Source organism: Schistocerca nitens, chromosome 1 (assembly GCF_023898315.1).
Source record: "Schistocerca nitens isolate TAMUIC-IGC-003100 chromosome 1, iqSchNite1.1, whole genome shotgun sequence".
In the NCBI taxonomy this organism is placed as follows: Eukaryota; Metazoa; Arthropoda; class Insecta; order Orthoptera; family Acrididae; genus Schistocerca; species Schistocerca nitens.
In genome coordinates, this window is record NC_064614.1 from 201,295,547 (window position 1) to 201,317,294 (window position 21,748).

General features: G+C 39.6%; 1 protein-coding gene across 1 annotated transcript in view; it reads right to left on the minus strand.

Moving 5' to 3' along the window:
• Positions 1-633: 633 nt before the first annotated feature.
• LOC126236889 (DC-STAMP domain-containing protein 2) overlaps positions 634-21,748 on the minus strand; it is a 291,191-nt gene continuing 270,076 nt past the window's right edge. Inside the window, exons 13-14 of the mRNA XM_049946567.1 lie at positions 7,670-7,916; positions 634-834 (exon numbers count right to left, since the gene is read on the minus strand). Coding sequence (XP_049802524.1) covers positions 787-834; positions 7,670-7,916 — 295 coding nt within the window. The 3' untranslated portion in view covers positions 634-786. The remainder of the gene's footprint in view (positions 835-7,669; positions 7,917-21,748) is intronic.

Here is a 21,748-nt window from a genome sequence, read left to right on the forward strand (position 1 = left end):
ATTAGTGTTAGGTACTACTTTCTTTATCTTTTAATCATAATCTTTAGCTGCCACCTCAACTTGCTATTTAATTCCGAAAGATTAGAGCTGACTACCTGAATCTCCTTTTTAATTTCTTTCTTTAGTTCATCCTTTAAGCTAACCATGTCAGTTCTAATGCTATCAGTTTTCTTTTCCACACTACTGATGTCTTCTTACATACCATTTTCCGCCCTACTAATGTCTTCTTTCATACACATACTACTCAAACAATTCATAATTTGCCTTAATATTGCTTCCAAATTTCCATCTGCCATAAACTTTTGCTCTTGCTGATTTTCGCTTCCAGGTTCCTCCTTAACGATCTCACCCACTTCAGTACTGTTTCGTCCATTTTGCTCATATCAGTTCACAATATAGATGATGCTTTTATCATTCCATCTACAATAGGACTTCCATCCCCATCATTCAAAGTTACATTCATGTTTGATTTATAATCAATATTATCTACAGAACCAGTCCCACTTACGTCCTTCTGTTCATTTAACAACTTAACGTCTACAGCTTTGTCGTCAGTCACACTGTCTTCCTTGTTAAGGCCACTCATTATGTCTCACTTAATACAAAACAGCTTTTGCTATGAAATTACCTTATTCTCATTCACTCTTCTTCTACTGCTCTGCTGCTGCTGTTGTGGTTGTCATCTCGATCTGCATGGCTGCGGCAAGTTGTAATTCTCTTGGCAAAGCGTCTTGTATATCTCCGATCAACTGTGTCCACCTGCTTGCTGATTGGCTGTTCCTGTACTTAGTGGCTGCTTTCATAGAACCCACTCGCTGATTGGTTGCTGTTATACTGTGGCCATGAAACCCACATGCTGATTAGCTGTTGCATCACTGCATTGTAAACTGCTGTTGAGTTCACTGTTCAAAGTTTGCAAGTTCTAGCTTGTTGTGACCACATACAATAGTTGTCACCTGGGCCACCAAATGTGGCGGTCTGCTGCTTTATTTCTTCGTTGAGTCTATGTACTGCATTGGTGCACTGGCTGAAAAATGGGGTGTGGAAGTACAACACTGACTACTTTAAATGATGTAGCCGATATAGGTGCATATTTGCATTTCACAGTACTTTACTTTCTCTGTTCACTACCTCACAATAATACATAGTTACTATGGCCAGTGCACTATTGTTTAACCTTCGATAGTTGATAGTCTGCAGGCAAACATCCACATACTGCTACAGTAGTTTACTATTGAACATCTACGAGCAGTAAAAACCTAATCACACAGTTCTTGAAGAATAATAAGGTATGTATGGAGCAGACACAGTCATTGTTTTAACACATGGCCTAATTGTGTTACACTTATTTCCTGGTTGCATTGTTGGTGATTTAACCAATACAGGTTCCTTGTCTGAAACTTGGACTCTCTCTCTCTCTCTCTCTCTCTCTCTCTCTCTCTCTCTCTCTCCCTCCCTCCCTCCATCTCCCTCTTTTTTTTTGCGTTTCACACAATTATTTTGGATTTCAAAAGTTTGAGTACTATTTGCTTGGACATAAGGCCATAGTGTATACAGATCATAAGGCTTTGAGTTACCTTCAGAAATGCAGGCTGAAACACACCAGGTTAACTAGGTGGGCTTTGTTTTTGTAACAATTTGATTTGGAGATAAGGTATGTAAAAGGAAAAGACAATATTGTGGCTGATGCATTGTCTAGGATGCCAGCAGGGAAGGATGATACTGATGGTAGTGAAAACCATGAAGAACTAGTAAAGTTGTTTTATTTGCAGGGAGTGAAGGATGAGAAGCTTATTAGGAGGATTTTCTAGCAAATGAGAAGGGAGCAAAATGAGGATCTAAATTTAAGCTTGGTTAAGTAGTATTACAATTCAGATAACATGCCAAAGGTGAAACAGTACTATACTATACATAAAGGATTGTTGTTTAGGAGGAAAAATTTAATTGATCAGGACTGGAAGTTATGCTTTCCTGACCAACATGTTGATAAATTTATTGACTACTTGCATGAGAGTTATGGACATTATGGGATGGGGAAAATAGTAGCTAAGGTACAGGGGACAGTAATATTTAACAACTTGTGAAGAAGGGTTAAGCAGAGATTAGAAAGGTGTGATAAATGTAAGAGAGTAAAGACAACTGGTGTGCATCAAAAGGCTTAATGCATTCTGTCCTTCCTAGTGAACATGAAGAGCTTATAGCAGTGGACATTCTAGGAGCGTCGCCTACATCTACAGGAGGTTGTAACTATATTTTTGTTGTTTTGTACACATTCACAAAATATGTAAAACTGTATCCAATTAAGAACGCAAATACTAGTGCTATAATTGAGAAGTTGACATCTGATTACTTTTGCAATGCAGGGGTACCAAAAACACTTTTGTCTGACAATGGTCAACAATTTTTTTTCATAGAGGTTTGAACAATGTATGGCAATACACAAGATTAAATACACAGATTTCTACCTATTTTCCACAAGGTAACATGAGTGAAAGGGTTATGAAGGAGATTAATAGGCTGTGCAGGACTTATTGTAATAATAAACACACTACTTGGGCAAGTCATATTCGACATTTTGAAAATATTATCAAAAACTTGTGGAACGAATCGACAGGATATACCCCATTTGAGCTTATGTTCAATGAGAGACCCAGTAACATCATCAGAGAAGAAGTGGATTTCCCTCAGGTAAGTGAAGTAGCACAGAATGAAAAGATCAGATTGGCTAAAGAGATGATGGAAAAAGAAAGCAGCAGGAAGGAAGAGAAGACATGACAAAGGAGTGAATCTGACTAATTTCAGAATAGGTGACCTGGCCCTCATCAAAACCAAAGAAAAATCTAGCAAAGTAAATGATGAGATAAGGAAATTTCTGCATGTGTATCATGGTCCTTTCAGCATGGTACGCATTGCCCGTGGCAACTCTTCTGAATTGGCGTACACAAAGACTAACAGGATTTTTGGGTTAAAGAATATTATTGACCTGAAACCCTATGTATCACCCATTAGATGTTTGAATATTAGTCCATAACAGTTTGAAACGTTTCTGAGTTTGGGTGGTATTGATTTTGTTAGGAGAACGGAGTGTGCATTAAACCAGAATTAAGACATACCAGCAAGTAGGGGGTTCAACATTCTGCGTTGGATTCATTAGTGGCGATAATGCTTACCCCAGCTGTCTGTCTCATATTTCATGTTTCATGAGGCAGTCAAACTCTGCTCCTGTCCTGTCTGTAGTTTATAAGTGAATCAGGAACAGTCTATCTACTTTCATGTGATTGTGTACAGTAGGATTCTTTAGTATAAGAATATTTTAGAAAAAGTTTCTCTTTTGTTAGTTATAAGTAATTGAGTCGTAAATAGGATGGAAGAAAGTAAATTGGTAGCACAGTTACAGAATTTCTGTCAAAGAGGTAAGGTAAACAGAAAATGCAAATGTGTCAGCATTGTGGAGAATAATTAACATCTGAAGTAATCAGCTCATTGGTGCACCAGCAGAGGCAATATGCAGTAAAAATCATCTTGAATACTGGATATTAATATTAATTGTATAATAGAAGTGTTTGTGTTCTGTGCAATCAGTATATGGACATACCTATAGAAGTGTGTCATGGTACAGCCTTTTCTAACATTAAGGAATTCCAACTTCATACATAGTTGCCTGGAGTAATTTGTGTGGAAAGAATAAGCAAGATTTGTATGTATATCACCCTTCAGGCTAGAATCTTTAGCAATTTGATGTAATACAGTGAAATAATAGTTTTTCTAAGTGATAATTTTGTCTGATCAGTAATGAGAGTTAAGTTAGCCTTAGCATAAGGATCTGTTACTGTGGAGTTGTTTTTCAGTAGAATCAACTATGCATTAGATAAGCAGAGCAGGTGTTTATTTACTAGATAATGAAACAATAATGAAATAATAAAACAATGAATAATGTTAGGGTCTTAAGGGTTAGGGAACCTGTCTCTGCAGTAGGGATATTTTGAGAATGCACTCCACTAGCTAATGAGGTAAGAAAGGTAAGTAAAATAATGGAGCTGACAGACATGATTAATGAAAAAGATGACTGTATACAAACGAATGTGGTATAACTGTTTTGAAGATCTAAATTTTGAACTAGGCAACATAGGGTACTGTGCAATTAATGACACTACGGCTGGGAATGAGAGCTTAACAGAAAGAGCAATATTTTAGTGAGGTACAAGTAATATAATGCTGCATCATTGGATCTATACATTACCTGAAAACTTCTATTTGTATTCTGAGGAATTATGAGCTTAAAGTGCTAATACTGGGATGAAGAACAATAAGTATCCTGATTACAATAAGTTTGCTGGTTAACTGATAACTGTGGTGCTAGACTGATGTCAATATTCTGACAGGTAAACTGTTTGGTAGCATTTTGTGAGGATTTAATTTGTGGTAGAATGAGAGTAGTGCTCGGGGTTGAGTAGAGAAGTGAGGCAATGATTTGGTACAACTTCCAACCCCTTAATTTTGATTTGAATAATAATTAAGTTATGTGTTGGTGGCTCTTCTTTTTTAATAATATAATGATGCTATGCTACTGCACACCTTGAATTTTTACTGAGGGTAATGTACATATTTTACACACTAAGGTGATATCTTGCAAATGGGAAAAAACCCAAATCTTACAAGTTTCACCAGTTTCAGACAGTTATGACTTAAAGTAATGTTTTGTAGTGTAATGTGTACTTGATTTTAAATTTTTACTAGTCCACACTTTTCGTACTATAATCAATTTTAGTGCTAATTATTGTAATGTTATGAGAACTATGTAATGTATTTATTTATGATGTAATGACTATCATTTGCCATTAGTGTTAAACATTTTTTCTTATACTTAAGTTAAAAGTAAAAATAAGTGTACTAATGTAGAGTATTTTGTCTCATTTTTTCATGTACTGTAGCGGAGGAGAACCACCTCCAAGTGCACTGATAACAGTGCATTTCCTTACTAACTGCCACTTGGACCTGTTGAAGTTGAGGACAACTTGGTGAGAAAATGTGAAAAAGCTCATTAAAAGTGTGAAAGTGCTTGTAAAAAATATTAAACATTGAGCAAGTAAAATTTCCTGCCTGAAAGTGAACTTCATGAGGATTTATTTTGTTTAGCAAGACAGGACTTGTACAAAGTGATATCTATCTTTGAATGTAATCCTTGTTTAACCCAAAAATGACATCACTTAAGATGAAGATGCCAGATTTTTATTAAAAGTATAAGTTGTGGATATTTTGTACAAATGCATGGGGATTTTCATATGGCCAGTTGATATAAGTATAAATTCCATATCTGTCGATGCATTTTTGTAGACGCTGTGGCAGTTTTTGTATTCCCATGTCATACCAGCTCGCCGCCATGCTGTTCATAAAGTTATGAACTGGCATGATTGTTGCTTGGTCTCAAGTGTAAAGTGGTTTGTCCAGGTTTCGTCACCCGTGACAATTGAGCCCAGAAAGTTGTCCTGTTCGGCTGCAAGGCGGTGAAGAAATGCACAGGAAGCATCAAATTGTTGCCGCACGTGGTCCTCAGTCAGCAAGCGTGGCACCCATCTTGTGTACACCTTCCGGTAGTTCAATGTTTCTGTAAAAATTCTGTGAGCGGTGCTTCAGGAAACCTCAGGAACCAACGTGCACAGATCATCCAGGGTGATCTGCCGATCTTCACGCAAGCTTTATTCAACCTTCAACACTGTCTCCTCAGAAATTCATGGTCTCCCGCTCCTTTGTTTGTCATGTATTTTGGTCCGACCAGCTGCAATCTCTCTACACCACTTATGAACATTTTTGACATCCATGCACAACTCACCATACACTTCCGTCAATTGGCAATGGATTTCAATCAGCGTAGTGCCCTTTGCGTTCAAAAACTGAATAACTGCGCGCAATTCGTACTTGGCAGTAACATCCAATGGGAGCTCCATTCTCAATGGCAGCCAAGCCAAGACTGAGTGCCTCAGTGTGGTGTGTGCATGTCTACACACGGCGCGTGAAGCACTCTTCGTAACAGTGTGACCAACCGCCACACAAACAGAGTTCTGTACTTATAAAAAAAATAGGAGACCTTACTTTTGGGATTACCCTTGTATTTTTGCGTAGATTTTTAACCCCCTGTGTGGGGTCACTTGTGGTCATTAAATTGCTCAGTTAGCTGTTTGCAATATCTATCTGATCAGTCCAATGAGGGGGTGATGTGATGGAGCAAGCTGGGATATCTTTTACTTCCCCTCTTGTTTTGCCATCTGCCTCCTTAAATTTGTTTTTTCTGTTTTAACTAATTACTATTAACATACATGAGTATAATCTGCATTTTCATAGAAGAGGAAGGTTGGCCCTCAGTTTTAAAGAATTTAACACCAGATCTAATTTTCTGCTCAGTTTCATGCATGTAATTGATTTTTTAATTTATTTTGACTATTCCTAGTTAATATCTTTTTTTACAGGGTGAAATCAGTAATTGTTTCGTGAACTTAAATTCTGTAGTTGATTTATTAACAAACATAAATTGTGTACTGATTATAATAGTATTCTTAAAGGATCTATTTGGCTCTATTCAAAAACATGTTAGCAAAGCCAGCCCTTAATTAAATCCAAAGTCATTAACAGTTTTGTCAAAAGTATTGTTTGTGTAATGATATACGTTAATTTCATCATTTAAACAAATAATTTGGCATAACTCTTGTAGTAGAAGAAACTGTTAAAAAGAACCAATTTTTCGATGTATGCAGGTAATTGAATGATGTAAGTTTTAATTGTAATTTCTGTAAATTAAACATTGAACAATATTTAGTTTCACCACCTATTATTGTGAGGATATATAAGGGCTCGATTTTGTTCCCAAGACAGTCAGTCCATGGCCGAGTTTCAGCCGAGGAACCTGCATTGGTTATGTGAACAACAATGCATCCATGAAATAAGTGTAACACAATTAGGCTGTGTGTTAAAACAATGTCAGTGTCTGTTCCATACATACTTTGTTATTGTTCAGGTACTGTGTGATTAGGTTTTTACTGCTCGTAGATGTTCAATAGTAAATTACTGTAGCAATATGTGGGTGTTTGCCTGCAGAATATTAACTATAGAAAGTTAAACAATAGTGCACTGGCCATAGTAACTGTGTATTATTGGGGAGTTGTGAACAGAGAAAGTAAAGTATTGTCAAACACAAATGTGCACCTGTCAGCTACATCATTTAAAGTAGTCAGTGTTGTACTTCCACACCCCATTTTTCAGCCAGTGTAGCAATGCAGTACATAGACACCGAGGACAATCAACAAAGAAATAAAGCAGGAGACCACCACAAAGGTACTTTCCATTGCACTAACTATTAGTGCTTCTTCCAGTTCCATTCACATATGGTGTAGGAGACTAGTGATTGCTTAAAAGTGCCTGTGTGTTATGTAATTAGTCTAATCTTGTCTTCACAATACCTAGGGGAGTGATATGCAGGCATTAGTAGTATATTCTTAGATTAATGGTGTTTTCATTTTGTATTAAATTTTCATCTTAATCTAATTTATTTATTTATTTATTTTTTTTTTTCTTTTTGCATTTACTAGAGTATGATTGTCTAAAAATTATGATGAGAATAGTTTTGAATAAAGTGAAATACAGGATTTCATGGAATTGAAAACATCTATAAACTCACTTCTGTTTTTTCATCATCAGTTCCTGGAAACTGACGAACCGTGGCCACATCTAAAATCTTCTGAGCTTCCAAATCTTTGAATCTGGGTCGTGATGGGAAAGGGGCACTATTATTTCCTGAAACTGATTTAGTATCATACTGATATTCAGTTGGATAGGCAACAGTTATTTCACCATGCTTGCCATGGTCAGCCTTTGAAGCAGCATTCGGGACACCAGCAGTGGTATTTTCTTCCTCAGAAGAACCTCTGCAACACACAGAGTACATAAGATAATGGAATATTAGCATCAATCTGACAAAGGACTTATTCATACAGTAATGCTTTCCATATTTAAATAGTACAGGATAGTTCAAAGGTAGGATTACCAAAAAATCTGCTGAACAAGTAACAGTGGAAGTTCAGAACTGACAGACCACTGAAAACTCAGATTGTGATGCATCCGTCATGAATGTGATCATCTTGGACTAATTTAATTCACATCTGTTGCTGAGACAGTGCAATTAACTGGCAAAACAAGTTCTTGTTCACTTAATATACTGTATATCTTCCTCTGACATACACAAAAAAATGGTTCAAATGGCTCTGAGCACTATGGGACTCAACTGCTGAGGTCATTAGTCCCCTAGAACTTGTTGTTGTTGTTGTTGTGGTCTTCAGTCCTGAGACTGGTTTGATGCAGCTCTCCATGCTACTCTATCCTGTGCAAGCTTCTTCATCTCCCAGTACCTACTGCAACTTACATCCTTCTGAATCTGCTTAGTGTATTGATCTCTTGGTCTCCCTCTACGATTTTTACCCTCCACGCTGCCCTCCAATGCTAAATTTGTGATCCCTTGATGCCTCAAAACATGTCCTACCAACTGATCCCTTCTTCTAGTCAAGTTGTGCCACAAACTTCTCTTCTCTCCAATCCTATTCAATACCTCCTCATTAGTTACGTGATCTACCCACCTTATCTTCAGCATTCTTCTGTAGCACCACATTTCGAAAGCTTCTATTCTCTTCTTGTCCAAACTATTTATCGTCCATGTCTCACTTCCATACATGGCTACACTCCATACAAATACTTTCAGAAACGACTTCCTGACACCTAAATCTATACTCGATGTTAACAAATTTCTCTTCTTGAGAAACGCTTTCCTTGCCATTGCCAGTCTACATTTTATATCCTCTCTACTTCGACCATCATCGGTTATTTTACTCCCTAAATAGCAAAACTCCTTTACTACTTTAAGTGTCTCATTTCCTAATCTAATTCCCTCAGCATCACCCGACTTAATTTGACTACATTCCATTATCCTCGTTTTGCTTTTGTTGATGTTCATCTTATATCCTCCTTTCAAGACACTGTCCATTCCGTTCAACTGCTCTTCCAAGTCCTTTGCTGCCTCTGACAGAATTACAATGTCATCGGCGAACCTCAAAGTTTTTACTTCTTCTCCATGAATTTTAATACCTACTCCGAATTTTTCTTTTGTTTCCTTTACTGCTTGCTCAATATACAGATTGAATAACATCGGGGAGAGGCTACAACCCTGTCTCACTCCTTTCCCAACCACTGCTTCCCTTTCATGCCCCTCGACTCTTATAACTGCCATCTGGTTTCTGTACAAATTGTAAATAGCCTTTCGCTCCCTGTATTTTACCCCTGCCACCTTCAGAATTTGAAAGAGAGTATTCCAGTCAACATTGTCAAAAGCTTTCTCTAAGTCTACAAATGCTAGAAACGTAGGTTTGCCTTTTCTTAATCTTTCTTCCAAGATAAGTCGTAAGGTCAGTATTGCCTCACGTGTTCCAACATTCCTACGGAATCCCCCTAGAACTTAGAACTACTTAAACCTAACTAACCTAAGGACATCACAAACATCCATGCCCGAGGCAGGATTCGAACCTGCGACCGTAGCGGTCTTGCGGTTCCAGGCTGCAGTGCCTTTAACCGCACGGCCACTTCAGCCGGCCTCTGACATACACAAGCCAATCACAGTGAACTTGGTGATAATGTCCAGGCCAATCTTTAAGCATACACAAAAAAATTTGCAGGTAAGAGTGGCTCCTCCATGAATTTTTGTTGACTTGAAATCCTTGGTGCTGATTTATTTTTACTTACTTTCAATTCCTGTTGTCTCAGAATATTACCTTTATGCATAAATATAAAATAAATATGTATTCACTTAGAAGATGCAAGGAGGAATGATCTTTTGTGAAGTAGGAAACTGTGTAGCATGCAGATATCTGTAGCGATGTTAATATTGATTTCATCTCAGATTGTACACCTATAACGGTCAAATGACAGTAGTAGAAGAGCCCCATGAATCAAGTGCAGAAGGGAAATGAGCAGTTTGAAAGAACCACAAATACTGACTCAGTTCCATTTTTCAGAGATAATTTACTGGACAAAGAATGTGGAGAAGTTAAGTAAAGGCTGAAGTAGATGATAGATTTAATTCTTTCTTAAATATTGTCTTGCAATAATTTAAATCAAATTTTTTTAACAATAGGTCAGAAGCAATTACAGCAGAAGCCAATACAATAGATGTCTAGCAATAGGGAGCACAGCATCATCTGTTAGGTCGAGAAAACATCAGAAACTATACACTATGCACAACAAATACAAAATTCTATGAAAAAGCAAACATTATGTGGAGCTTTATGAGCCACAAAATTAATAAACTCTGAAATGGAAATGTTCTTCAGCTTCGTATGACAGTAGCCCCCTATGCAGTTCTGCTACTTTCCTCTTCTTTGGGCACCTCCTCAGGTGATGGGTAAGGGGTGCTTCTGAGAGATGACTGGTACTGAGGTAATGACATACTGAGAGTGAACCTTACATAAACTGAATATAAGTGGGCAGCAGCAGCTGTAGTATTCATTATATATAGAGATGAGATCAGCATAGCTATGAAGCAAACAGACAGATGAAGAGGGCACCATCAAACTAACTGTCTCACTGTGATGTGGAAAGCAAGGGAACACTACTACATAAATAATCTCATGTCAGCACACTATTTGTATCTATAATCTACCCTTCTGGGACTAAATTTTCTGGAGGTAAAATAGTCGCTAATTTGGATGTGCAGATGGGGACAATTTCAGTGTGGTTAATAATAGTACACAACACAAGAATAAAATTAAAGCAAAGAGACTATATAAAAAAGTGGCAATATGGAATGGTTGACCATTGGGAGTTGGCAGGAAACTCGAGAACATAAATTGGGAAATGACAAGTCTACAAATAGGTATATTATGAAGAGAAAAAATTAAATGTGAAGCTAGGGATTTCTGGAACAATAATTTTCATGTAATATATTCAGCTGATGAAAAAAATTAGAGTTAGTTGGTGTATAGTGTCCAAGGAATGGGAAAGAAGAATCAAAAGTTACTTGCTGTGTAGTGACAGGGAAAAAAAAACTGAAAGCAGAACAGTAGATTTAGCTGTATCTCTGGTAATCATATTGTTATGGGTGACTGGAATATACATCTAAATCTATATGCATAATCCACAAGCAACCAAAAGGCGCAGTGTGGAGGATATCTTGTACCTCTACTAGACTTTTCTTTTCCTGTTTCACTCTTAAATGGAGTGAGAGAAAAAGGTCTATCTGTATGCTCCATATGAGCCCTAATTTCTCTTATCTTGTCTTCGCAGTCCTTACATGAAATGCACACTGGCGGCAGTAGGATCGTTCTACCGTCAACCACAAATGCTGGTTCTCTAAATTTTCTCAATAGTGTTTTGTGAAATGAATGTCATTTTCTCTCCAGGGATTTCCATTTTATTTCACCAACCATCAACTCAATACTTGTGTGTTAATCAAACCAACTGGTAACAAATCTATCAGCAGCATGCTTCTGAATTTCTTCAGTGTCTTCCTTTAATCTTGCCAGCTCAGGCACTGTAACAGTACTTAAGAACAGGTTGCACAGGTGTTCTGTATGCAGTCTCCTCTACAGACAAGCTACACACTCCTAGAATACTCCCTATGAACCAAAGTTGACCATTAATCTTTCCCACAGCAAATCTTATGTGCACATTCCACTTTGTGTCAGTTTGCAACAATATGACTGTCATGCAGCACACATTAAAATTGAATTCAAACATTACAGGATAGTTTTTCCTTCTCATCTGTATTAACTAGCATTTTTTGACATTTCGGGCAAGCTGCCATTCATCACACCGAATAGAAATTCTGTCTGAGTTCTCCTGTTTCCCTACCATTCATTCAACGATGACACTTTCCTTTACACTACAGCATCATCAGCAAACAGTTGCAGATTGTTACATGCCCTTTCTGTTAGATCATTTATGTATATAAAAAACAAGAGCAGTGACATCACACTTTGCTGGGGCACTCGTGATGACACCCTTGTCCATAATGAACACTCACTGTCCAGGACAATGTATTTGGCTTTATTAGTTAAGAGGTCTTCTAGCCACTCACATGTCTGGGAACATATTCCATTGCTTGGACCTTCATGAACAGTCTGCAATTGGGCACTGTGCCCACTTTACAGAAATTTAGAAATATGGTATTTGCCTGTTGCCCTTCATGATGCTTTGCAGGATATCAAGTGAGAAAAGGGCAAGTTCAGCTTTGCATGTGTGATCTTTCTAAATCCTTGCTGTTTTAAGAACGGAAGCTTTTCCATCTCAAGGAAACTGATGTTAGACATAAGGAGCTGTAATTTTGTGGGTCCATTCTTTTAACCCTTTTTATACAGGGTGCTTTCAGTTAACTCTCTGTTTGTAGTACATGCCAACAATGGACATGCTGAACACAGAAGGATGAATGTAAAGATGCATAGATATGTGAATCTGTTGGATTGTACCTGAAAAGCCATTGAACATCGGCTTTCACTAATAACTCGAAAGTGAAGTATTTTCAGACATACATTTATATGAACTTTTTTCCTTACAACAAAACAGGAAAAAAAGTTAATGTAAACATATGTCTGAAAATATTTCGTTTTCGAGATGTTAGTGAACATTGACATTCAATGGCTTTCCAGGAATAACCTAACAACTTCACTTATCTATGCACTCTTTTGACTCATTGTATCCTAGATGGTGTTCTGTTGCCAGGGAGATTTGTTTATATATTTGTCATTCATCTTTCGTCAACATACCCACTGTGACATGTGCTACAAGTAGTAAGCTAACTAAAAAAGCTCCATTCAAACATTGCAATATATTCATGTTGTGAACAAGCAGACATGATTTTTGTGTACAGCTATGCAAATGGTAACCCCCCCCCCCCCACAAGTCTGTGCAGCTGTATCAGATGGCGTTTCCAGACTGAAGACAGCCAAGTCACCCAACCTTTGATGCTGTGTATCACTGCATTGCAGAGACATGATCCGGAGACTATTGACCTAGGTTGCTCGTGTACATGACCAGGAAGACCATGTTGTATGGATTGTCAAAGCATAGCCATGTATCAGCACAAGGCAAGTGGCACTGTTGCGTGGTACATCTCAATGTTCAACATGGAGTAAATCATGTATCCGTATCATCTTCAATATGTGTAGTGCCTTATGCCTGACAATCACTCACCACATGAGATCTACTGCCAATGGTTTGTTGCACAAACTGCCAATCCATTGTTTGTCTATTCAATTTTGTTTATAGATGAGGTATAATTTGGGGAATACAGAATACCAAATTTCCACAACCGGCAAATATGGACAAGTTGGAATCCTCATGCTACAGTACTGGCTAATCATCAGTATCAGTTTAAGATTAATTGTGGGCTGGAATTGCACATGGCTGTCTGATAGAACCATACATTCTCCCAGCACACCTTGTCTGTCGGGACTCAATTCAGAACATCCCCCAAGACATACTAGAATGTGTTCCTTTGCATATAAGAAGAAACATGGGTTACGCATAATGGATCTCCAGCACATTTCAGTCTCAGTGTTTGCGATGTACCGGCCGGTATCTACCATGACAGATGGATCTGCATGTTCCCACAACCTCTGTCTTTTGGTTTACTATCTCTGGGGCACCTTACACAATTGGTCCATGTAGCAGACCACCCAGACCTGATGCAGAAACTCTTCATCGGCATGTCACGGAAGCCTGAAAAACCATTCAAAATGGTCGGGGAGTATTTGAAATGGTGCAACAGTCCATGATTCAACAAGTGCATACATGTTTAGAAGCAAGAGGAGTACATTTCGAGTATTTATTGTGAGTTTATGTGTTGATAGACTCCAATCAGCTAAATTGTAAACTTTCATTAATAACATGAAAATGAAGGATTTCTGGATGTATCTTTCTATGAACTTTTTTTTTCTTGTTTTGGTGTATGAAACCTGCCTCCAAAGTTTGTAAAAGTATTTTTGGAACACTCTGTATACAGAAGTCACCTGCACTATTTTCCAGTCACTTTGGACTATTTTCTGGGAAAGAGATTTGCAATAAATGCAAGCTAAGTAATGCACCAATGCCATAGAGTACTCTCTGTAAAATAAAATTGTGGTTCCGTCTGGATCTGGTGACTTATTTGTTTTTCATCTCTTTTAGTTGCTTCCCTACACCAGGAATGCCTGTTACTACAATCTCTACATAAGAGTCTATGTGATGTTCAAATGATGGTATGTTTGTATGATCCTCCTGCTTGAATGATTTCTTAAATGCAAAATTTAAAACTTCAGCTTTTGTTTTGCTGTCTTCTAGTGCCACAACAGACTGATCAACAGGTGACTGGGTAGAAGCCTTTGAACCAATTAGTTATTTTATGTAGGACCAGAGTTTTCTTGGGTTCTTGGTAAGATCTTTTGCTAGGGTATGATGGTGAAAGTTTTGTATGCTTCACACATCGATCTTTTATTACAGATGCATGAATTTCTACAAAGTTTTGCCTTCTGTCAATTGCTCATTTGTTTTTCTATCCAAGAGGTAACAGTCTCTGCTCCCACAACATTTTCCAAATTTTATTATTAAATAATTAAATAATAATATTTTCTGTCTTTAATCCACCTATTCAGCACATACTTCCCTATAGCATTATTTACAATTGGTTTAAACTTTGCCCTCAATTCCTCTACATCCATCATACAGAAACTGAATGATGTCAATTCACTGTATAAGTAAGGTGCTAACAACTGCTATCTCCTCTTTCCAGTATGAAAACTCTCCCAGCCTTCTTGATGGACTCTCCCTGCCTTCTTGATGGATGTATTAAGTTAATGAATCCATCATTGCTATGACCTATAATTCTCTTCATCATGTATTAAGTCAATGAGTCCTTCATCGATATGATCCATAATCCAGGTCTCTATACAGACACTGTTGATAATGTCAGACCTGTTTGTAGCTACAAGATACGAAATATTTCCACTAGTTTTAGGAAAACGTGTTCAGAACTGCTTCCAAGACTGCCCGTTCATGCAACCTACAATGTATCTGTAGATGTCCCAGTCTATATATGGTAGGTTAAACTCGCCTTCGACTAATATTGCATGATCAATGTACTTATGTGATACTGAGGGACTGAATGATTCCTCAACTGTTATAGTGGAATCAGACGGCCAATAAAAACATCCGATGACTAACCTGTGTTCACCTACACAGGTTACTTGCATCCAGGTAACTTCACAGACTTTACAGACAGTTTTGACTTCATAGGCACAATAATTTTGTCGATTGCAATGAACCCTCCACATCCTACAGCATCTAACCTGTCTTTTTGATGTACCTTCCACACCTAATTAAATATTTTGGAGTATTCTACTTTGGGTTTGATCCAACTCCCACTTTCAATTATGATTTGAATGTGACAGCTTTCCTGGAAGAACGTAAATTCAGATACTTTGTTATGAATGCTTTGGCAATTTACTGTTGTTATTCTGACATTCAAAGTGACTTTACTTTGTGCGCAATCTGATTTCACTTTCTGTGTATCAACTGGAAGACCTCAAATTATTGCATAGCCTAATAAAAACCCATATGCACTCCATAAGTACCTTGCTACATAAGAGGTTGCTTCCTGTGTGTAGTGCACCCTTGACCTGTCAAAGAGAGTCCTACAATTCTCCAATGTATAATGAAGATCCATAAATCTGTAGCCAAGACTGTCACAAAACTGATGGAGCCTGTGGTTGAGATCCTTCACTTGGCACCAAACCAGAGGACCCAATCACCTCTGGGTATGACAGTGCAAATCATAAGTTTTGCTTTCACCCCAAGAGCAAAGTCAGCAGTTTTCACCATGTCTGCCAGTCACCCGTACGAAATGAGGGTGGCTTCAGAACCTAAGTGACAGACATCAGTGGTGCCAACATGTGCCAAAACTTGAAGATCACTGCAGTTTCAGCCTTGATAGCCTCTGGCAGGATCTCCAGCACATCATGGATGAGACCGCTGTAGTGCTTCAAGAATTTCCCTATAAATTCTAGAACCACTCATCCTTCTACCATTTCGAACACATGATATTTTAAAAAATAAGTGTGAGAGAACCTACATACTACTGCATGACACATGTTTGTGTGTGCAGGCTGGAAAGGAGTCACGAGCACAAGGTAGAAATGACAGTTCAACAGCATCGACAGGCGTTTGCTGCTCGCGACACAGAAGCAAGGAGTGTTTATGTATCGTATGGTGTTTTATATCATCAATTATTGTAATGAGAAAAAAGAAGAACACTTGAAACATTGTTAATTAAAATTCATGTATTGGACTTGAGAGAAGCAAGACATGTTTATAAATTATGAGTGGTTAAACCAACTCGCTTATGAATGTTAATTTAATGCATTTCTAAAGCTCGAAATACAAGTGAAATACGAGAAGATGGAGATATTTAGATGTGAAATGTGAGAATGTTATTCTGCATAATCCAATACATTGTTAATTGGTGAAAACTTAAAGTTTGTATATTTACTCCACACGTTCTATCATCCACATTGTTAGAACGTGGCGACCAGTGGAAAGGACTTGAAAAATGGGAATTTTGAGAGGTAATCGAAGCAGAAAATATGATGTGTTGCCATAGCAACCAGGTATAACAAGACAAGGGAACTGATTCACGGAATTGGATTCTGCCTAAGAAGTTCAAATGGTGAAAGTTAATAAACGCAATAAAAGAGAAGACATAAGGAAAATATAACGTTAAAAGAAGAGAGAGAAGATTCCGAGTATTAGACTAAGAAGAAATACGATGAGAATAATTCATTGAAGAAGATCCGGTGAGGGGAGTAAACAGCTCACACACACATCGCGGGGATGCAGACGTGGAAACTGGCCTAAGTCTGACGATGCTGACACCAGTCGCTGATCACTAGTGCTGATTCCACACACGCCCACCGATGCGCTGACGCTGAAACCAACATTTGACGCCGCTGGCACCAGTGCTGTTCACTGGCCTGATTACGCAACCACTCACCAACGCAGCCAGAACTCTATGCTGGGTGAATGCAAAACAATAACTGTTTGAGTGTAAAGTTAGAAAGAAACTGTTGAATAATAGACTGTTAGTGTAGTTATTATACTCAGTGTAGAATTTTTTTATATTTACTAGATGAAAAACTAAGATAAATATGGATAATACACAGAGAAATGGGGAAACTTCAGAACCAGCCATGGGAATGAAAGTGAGTAAGGAGGTATCTGACTGGTCTGAAGTAGTAAATTTAATCAAAGCCCAAAGGGCAGATTTAAAGGCTTTAAGAAAGGAACTAAGTTTTAAATTAGACTCAGTAAATACTCAGTTAAATGAAACTTTAAATTCTCGATTGGATGAGCAAAATACAACTTCAAATGCTCAAAGTCTTAAACTGGATCCAGTGAATACTCAATTAAATAATAAAATGGATGTTCAGAATGAAACTTTTGGATTGTTAAGTGCTAAGGTAGATTCACAAAGTAAAGACTTTAGTAATTTATGTGAATGTATGGGAAATTTGAAGACTGTATTGGATGCTTTAACTAATAAAGTAGAAAATTTTAAAATACACTCCTGGAAATGGAAAAAAGAACACACTGACACCGGTGTGTCAGACCCACCATACTTGCTCCGGACACTGCGAGAGGGCTGTACAAACAATGATCACACGCACGGCACAGCGGACACACCAGGAACCGCGGTGTTGGCCGTCGAATGGCGCTAGCTGCGCAGCATTTGTGCACCGCCGCCGTCAGTGTCAGCCAGTTTGCCGTGGCATACGGAGCTCCATCGCAGTCTTTAACACTGGTAGCATGCCGCGACAGCGTGGACGTGAACCGTATGTGCAGTTGACGGACTTTGAGCGAGGGCGTAGAGTGGGCATGCGGGAGGCCGGGTGGACGTACCGCCGAATTGCTCAACATGTGGGGCGTGCGGTCTCCACAGTACATCGATGTTGTCGCCAGTGGTCGGCGGAAGGTGCACGTGCCCGTCGACCTGGGACCGGACCGCAGCGACGCACGGATGCACGCCAAGACCGTAGGATCCTACGCAGTGCCGTAGGGGACCGCACCGCCACTTCCCAGCAAATTAGGGACACTGTTGCTCCCGGGGTATCGGCGAGGACCATTCGCAACCGTCTCCATGAAGCTGGGCTACGGTCCCGCACACCGTTAGGCCGTCTTCCGCTCACGCCCCAACATCGTGCAGCCCGCCTCCAGTGGTGTCGCGACAGGCGTGAATGGAGGGACGAATGGAGACGTGTCGTCTTCAGCGATGAGAGTCGCTTCTGCCTTGGTGCCAATGATGGTCGTATGCGTGTTTGGCGCCGTGCAGGTGAGCGCCACAATCAGGACTGCATACGACCGAGGCACACAGGGCCAACACCCGGCATCATGGTGTGGGGAGCGATCTCCTACACTGGCCGTACACCACTGGTGATCGTCGAGGGGACACTGAATAGTGCACGGTACATCCAAAGCGTCATCGAACCCATCGTTCTACCATTCCTAGACCGGCAAGGGAACTTGCTGTTCCAACAGGACAATGCACGTCCGCATGTATCCCGTGCCACCCAACGTGCTCTAGAAGGTGTAAGTCAACTACCCTGGCCAGCAAGATCTCCGGATCTGTCCCCCATTGAGCATGTTTGGGACTGGATGAAGTGTCGTCTCACGCGGTCTGCACGTCCAGCACGAACGCTGGTCCAACTGAGGCGCCAGGTGGAAATGGCATGGCAAGCCGTTCCACAGGACTACATCCAGCATCTCTACGATCGTCTCCATGGGAGAATAGCAGCCTGCATTGCTGCGAAAGGTGGATATACACTGGACTAGTGCCGACTTTGTGCATGCTCTGTTGCCTGTGTCTATGTGCCTGTGGTTCTGTCAGTGTGATCATGTGATGTATCTGACCCCAGGAATGTGTCAATAAAGTTTCCCCTTCCTGGGACAATGAATTCACGGTGTTCTTATTTCAATTTCCAGGAGTGTAGATTTGAAAGAGGAATTAACTAGTTCGTTAAGCAGTCATGTAAACCAACTGTTCACTGACTTTAGTCAGACACAGAGTAACCAATTTCAGGACTTAGCTAAAAAGTTAGAATTGGATATTGAAGATAAATATAATAATTTAGAAGCTGAACTTGGTGAGAAATTAGGATCATTTCAAAGGGTATATAATGTTACGTTTGATGCTGTAAAACATAGATCACACACTTTAAAAGACAGTATTGAGAAGCAGGACAAGTTATTATCATTAGTCCAATCACAAATTGCAGGCATCAGTATTTGCGTAGACAATGTGGAACAAAACTTTAAAGAAAAACTAGCAACTTCAGATATGATAAATATAAGTAGCTGGAGGAACAGGGTGAGGAAATGATAGACTGAAGAGTGGCTGCGAGAGTAACCTCTGACAATGTGTCTCCAAATTTGTCTTCTGAACTTAACGATACCCAGAGAAATATAGATAATTTATGGAAGGAATTCATATTTATTCACGACAAAGTAGATAATAGGGTGACTTCTCCTAATGGGGTATTAACTAGTGAGGTAATGACAAATTTACAATGGGGAGCCAATTCTGGATTATTCAGGCAATTCCCTAAGTTTAAGCCAGATGGGGAAGTACATCCTACCCATTTTTTGAAAAGGTTCAACCAAGCCTTGCCCAAGAATGGTTCAACCAAGCCTTACCCAAGAACTGGGAGGATTCAAAAAAGATTGAGTTTGTTGTGGGGTATCTATTAGGGGAAGCCTCAGAGTGGGGTATGGTAAACATTGATAACTTTTCCTCTTGGGAAGATTTTCAAAAGAAGCTTCAAGAGAAGTATTGGTCACAAAGTGCCCAGGAAAAATTATTATCAGACTTGTGGGACCAGAATTATTACAGTAATACATGGGGAATAATGAGAAAGTATTTCGACTGGCATTTAACATGAGCAAAATACTTAGATAAGCCAATGGAGGAAAAGGGGTTAGTTCGAATTTTAATAAGAAGACTGCCCATTTATGTGAGGAAGGATATATTATGTAGCGGGTGGAAAACGGTTGAAGAATTTTTTAAGTTAACATATTTATAGAGTCGAGGAGTGAGGTGTCACTCATTTCTAGTGTGTTCTTTAACTTATTACAAACTAAATATCATCTACCTCTGTTACCAGTAACTGGAGTTTACATAGTTGGTATAACAGGAACAAAGAGCAAAGTTGTGAAACACTAAACCCAGGTGAATTGCAACATTGGAAATAATTTGTTTCATCAGTCATTGTTAATAGTAGAAAATATCAATAGATATGTATTATTTGGGTTAGATTGGCTATTAGAATTTAAAGTCATTGTAAATTTTCAGGAAAATCTTCTATGTTTTGGGAAAGGGGACAGTAGATGTTGGGTACCATTTGTGACAGACAGCTACATTGGTAAACAAACAATTGAGAGTCAATGTCTGCAATTAAGAGCTACAGCACAACTGTAACCAGAGATCGATAATGTAGACCAATTAGCATATAGGATTGAAACTTCCTGGCAGATTAAAACTATGTGCCCGACCGAGACTCGAAATCGGGACCTTTGCCTTTCGCGGGCAAGTGCTGTACCAACTGAGCTGCCGAAGCACGACTCACGCCCGGTACTCACAGCTTTACTTCTGCCAGTACCTTGTCTCCTACCTTCCAAACTTTACAGAAGCTCTCCTGCGAACCATGCAGAACTAGCACTCCTGAAAGAAAGGATATTGCGGAGACATGGCTTAGCCACAGCCTGGGGGATGTTTCCAGAATGAGATTTTCACTCTGCAGCGGAGTGTGCGCTGATATGAAACTTCCTGGCAGATTAAAACTGTGTGCCCGACCGAGACTTGAACTCGGGACCTTTGCCTTTTGCGGGCAAGTGCTCTACCAACTGAGCTACCGAAGCACGACTCACGCCCGGTACTCACAGCTTTACTTCTGCCAGTACCTCGTCTCCTACCTTCCAAACTTTACAGAAGCTCTCCTGCGAACCATGCAGAACTAACACTCCTGAAAGAAAGGATATTGCGGAGACATGGCTTAGCCACAGCCTGGGGGATGTTTCCAGAATGAGATTTTCACTCTGCAGCGGAGTGTGCGCTGATATGAAACTTCCTGGCAGATTAAAACTGTGTGCCCGACCGAGACTCGAACTAGGGACCTTTGCCTTTCGCGGGCAAGTGCTCTACCAACTGAGCTACCGAAGCACGACTCACGCCCGGTACTCACAGCTTTACTTCTGCCAGTACCTCGTCTCCTACCTTCCAAACTTTACAGAAGCTCTCCTGCGAATCATGCAGAACTAGCACTCCTGAAAGAAAGGATATTGCGGAGACATGGCTTAGCCACAGCCTGGGGGATGTTTCCAGAATGAGATTTTCACTCTGCAGCGGAGTGTGCGCTGATATGAAACTTCCTGGCAGATTAAAACTGTGTGCCCGACCGAGACTCGAACTCGGGACCTTTGCATGGTTTGCAGGAGAGCTTCTGTAAAGTTTGGAAGGTAGGAGACGAGGTACTGGCAGAAGTAAAGCTGTGAGTACCGGGCGTGAGTCGTGCTTCGGTAGCTCAGTTGGTAGAGCACTTGCCCGCGAAAGGCAAAGGTCCCGATTTCGAGTCTCGGTCGGGCACACAGTTTTAATCTGCCAGGAAGTTTCATATCAGCGCACACTCCGCTGCAGAGT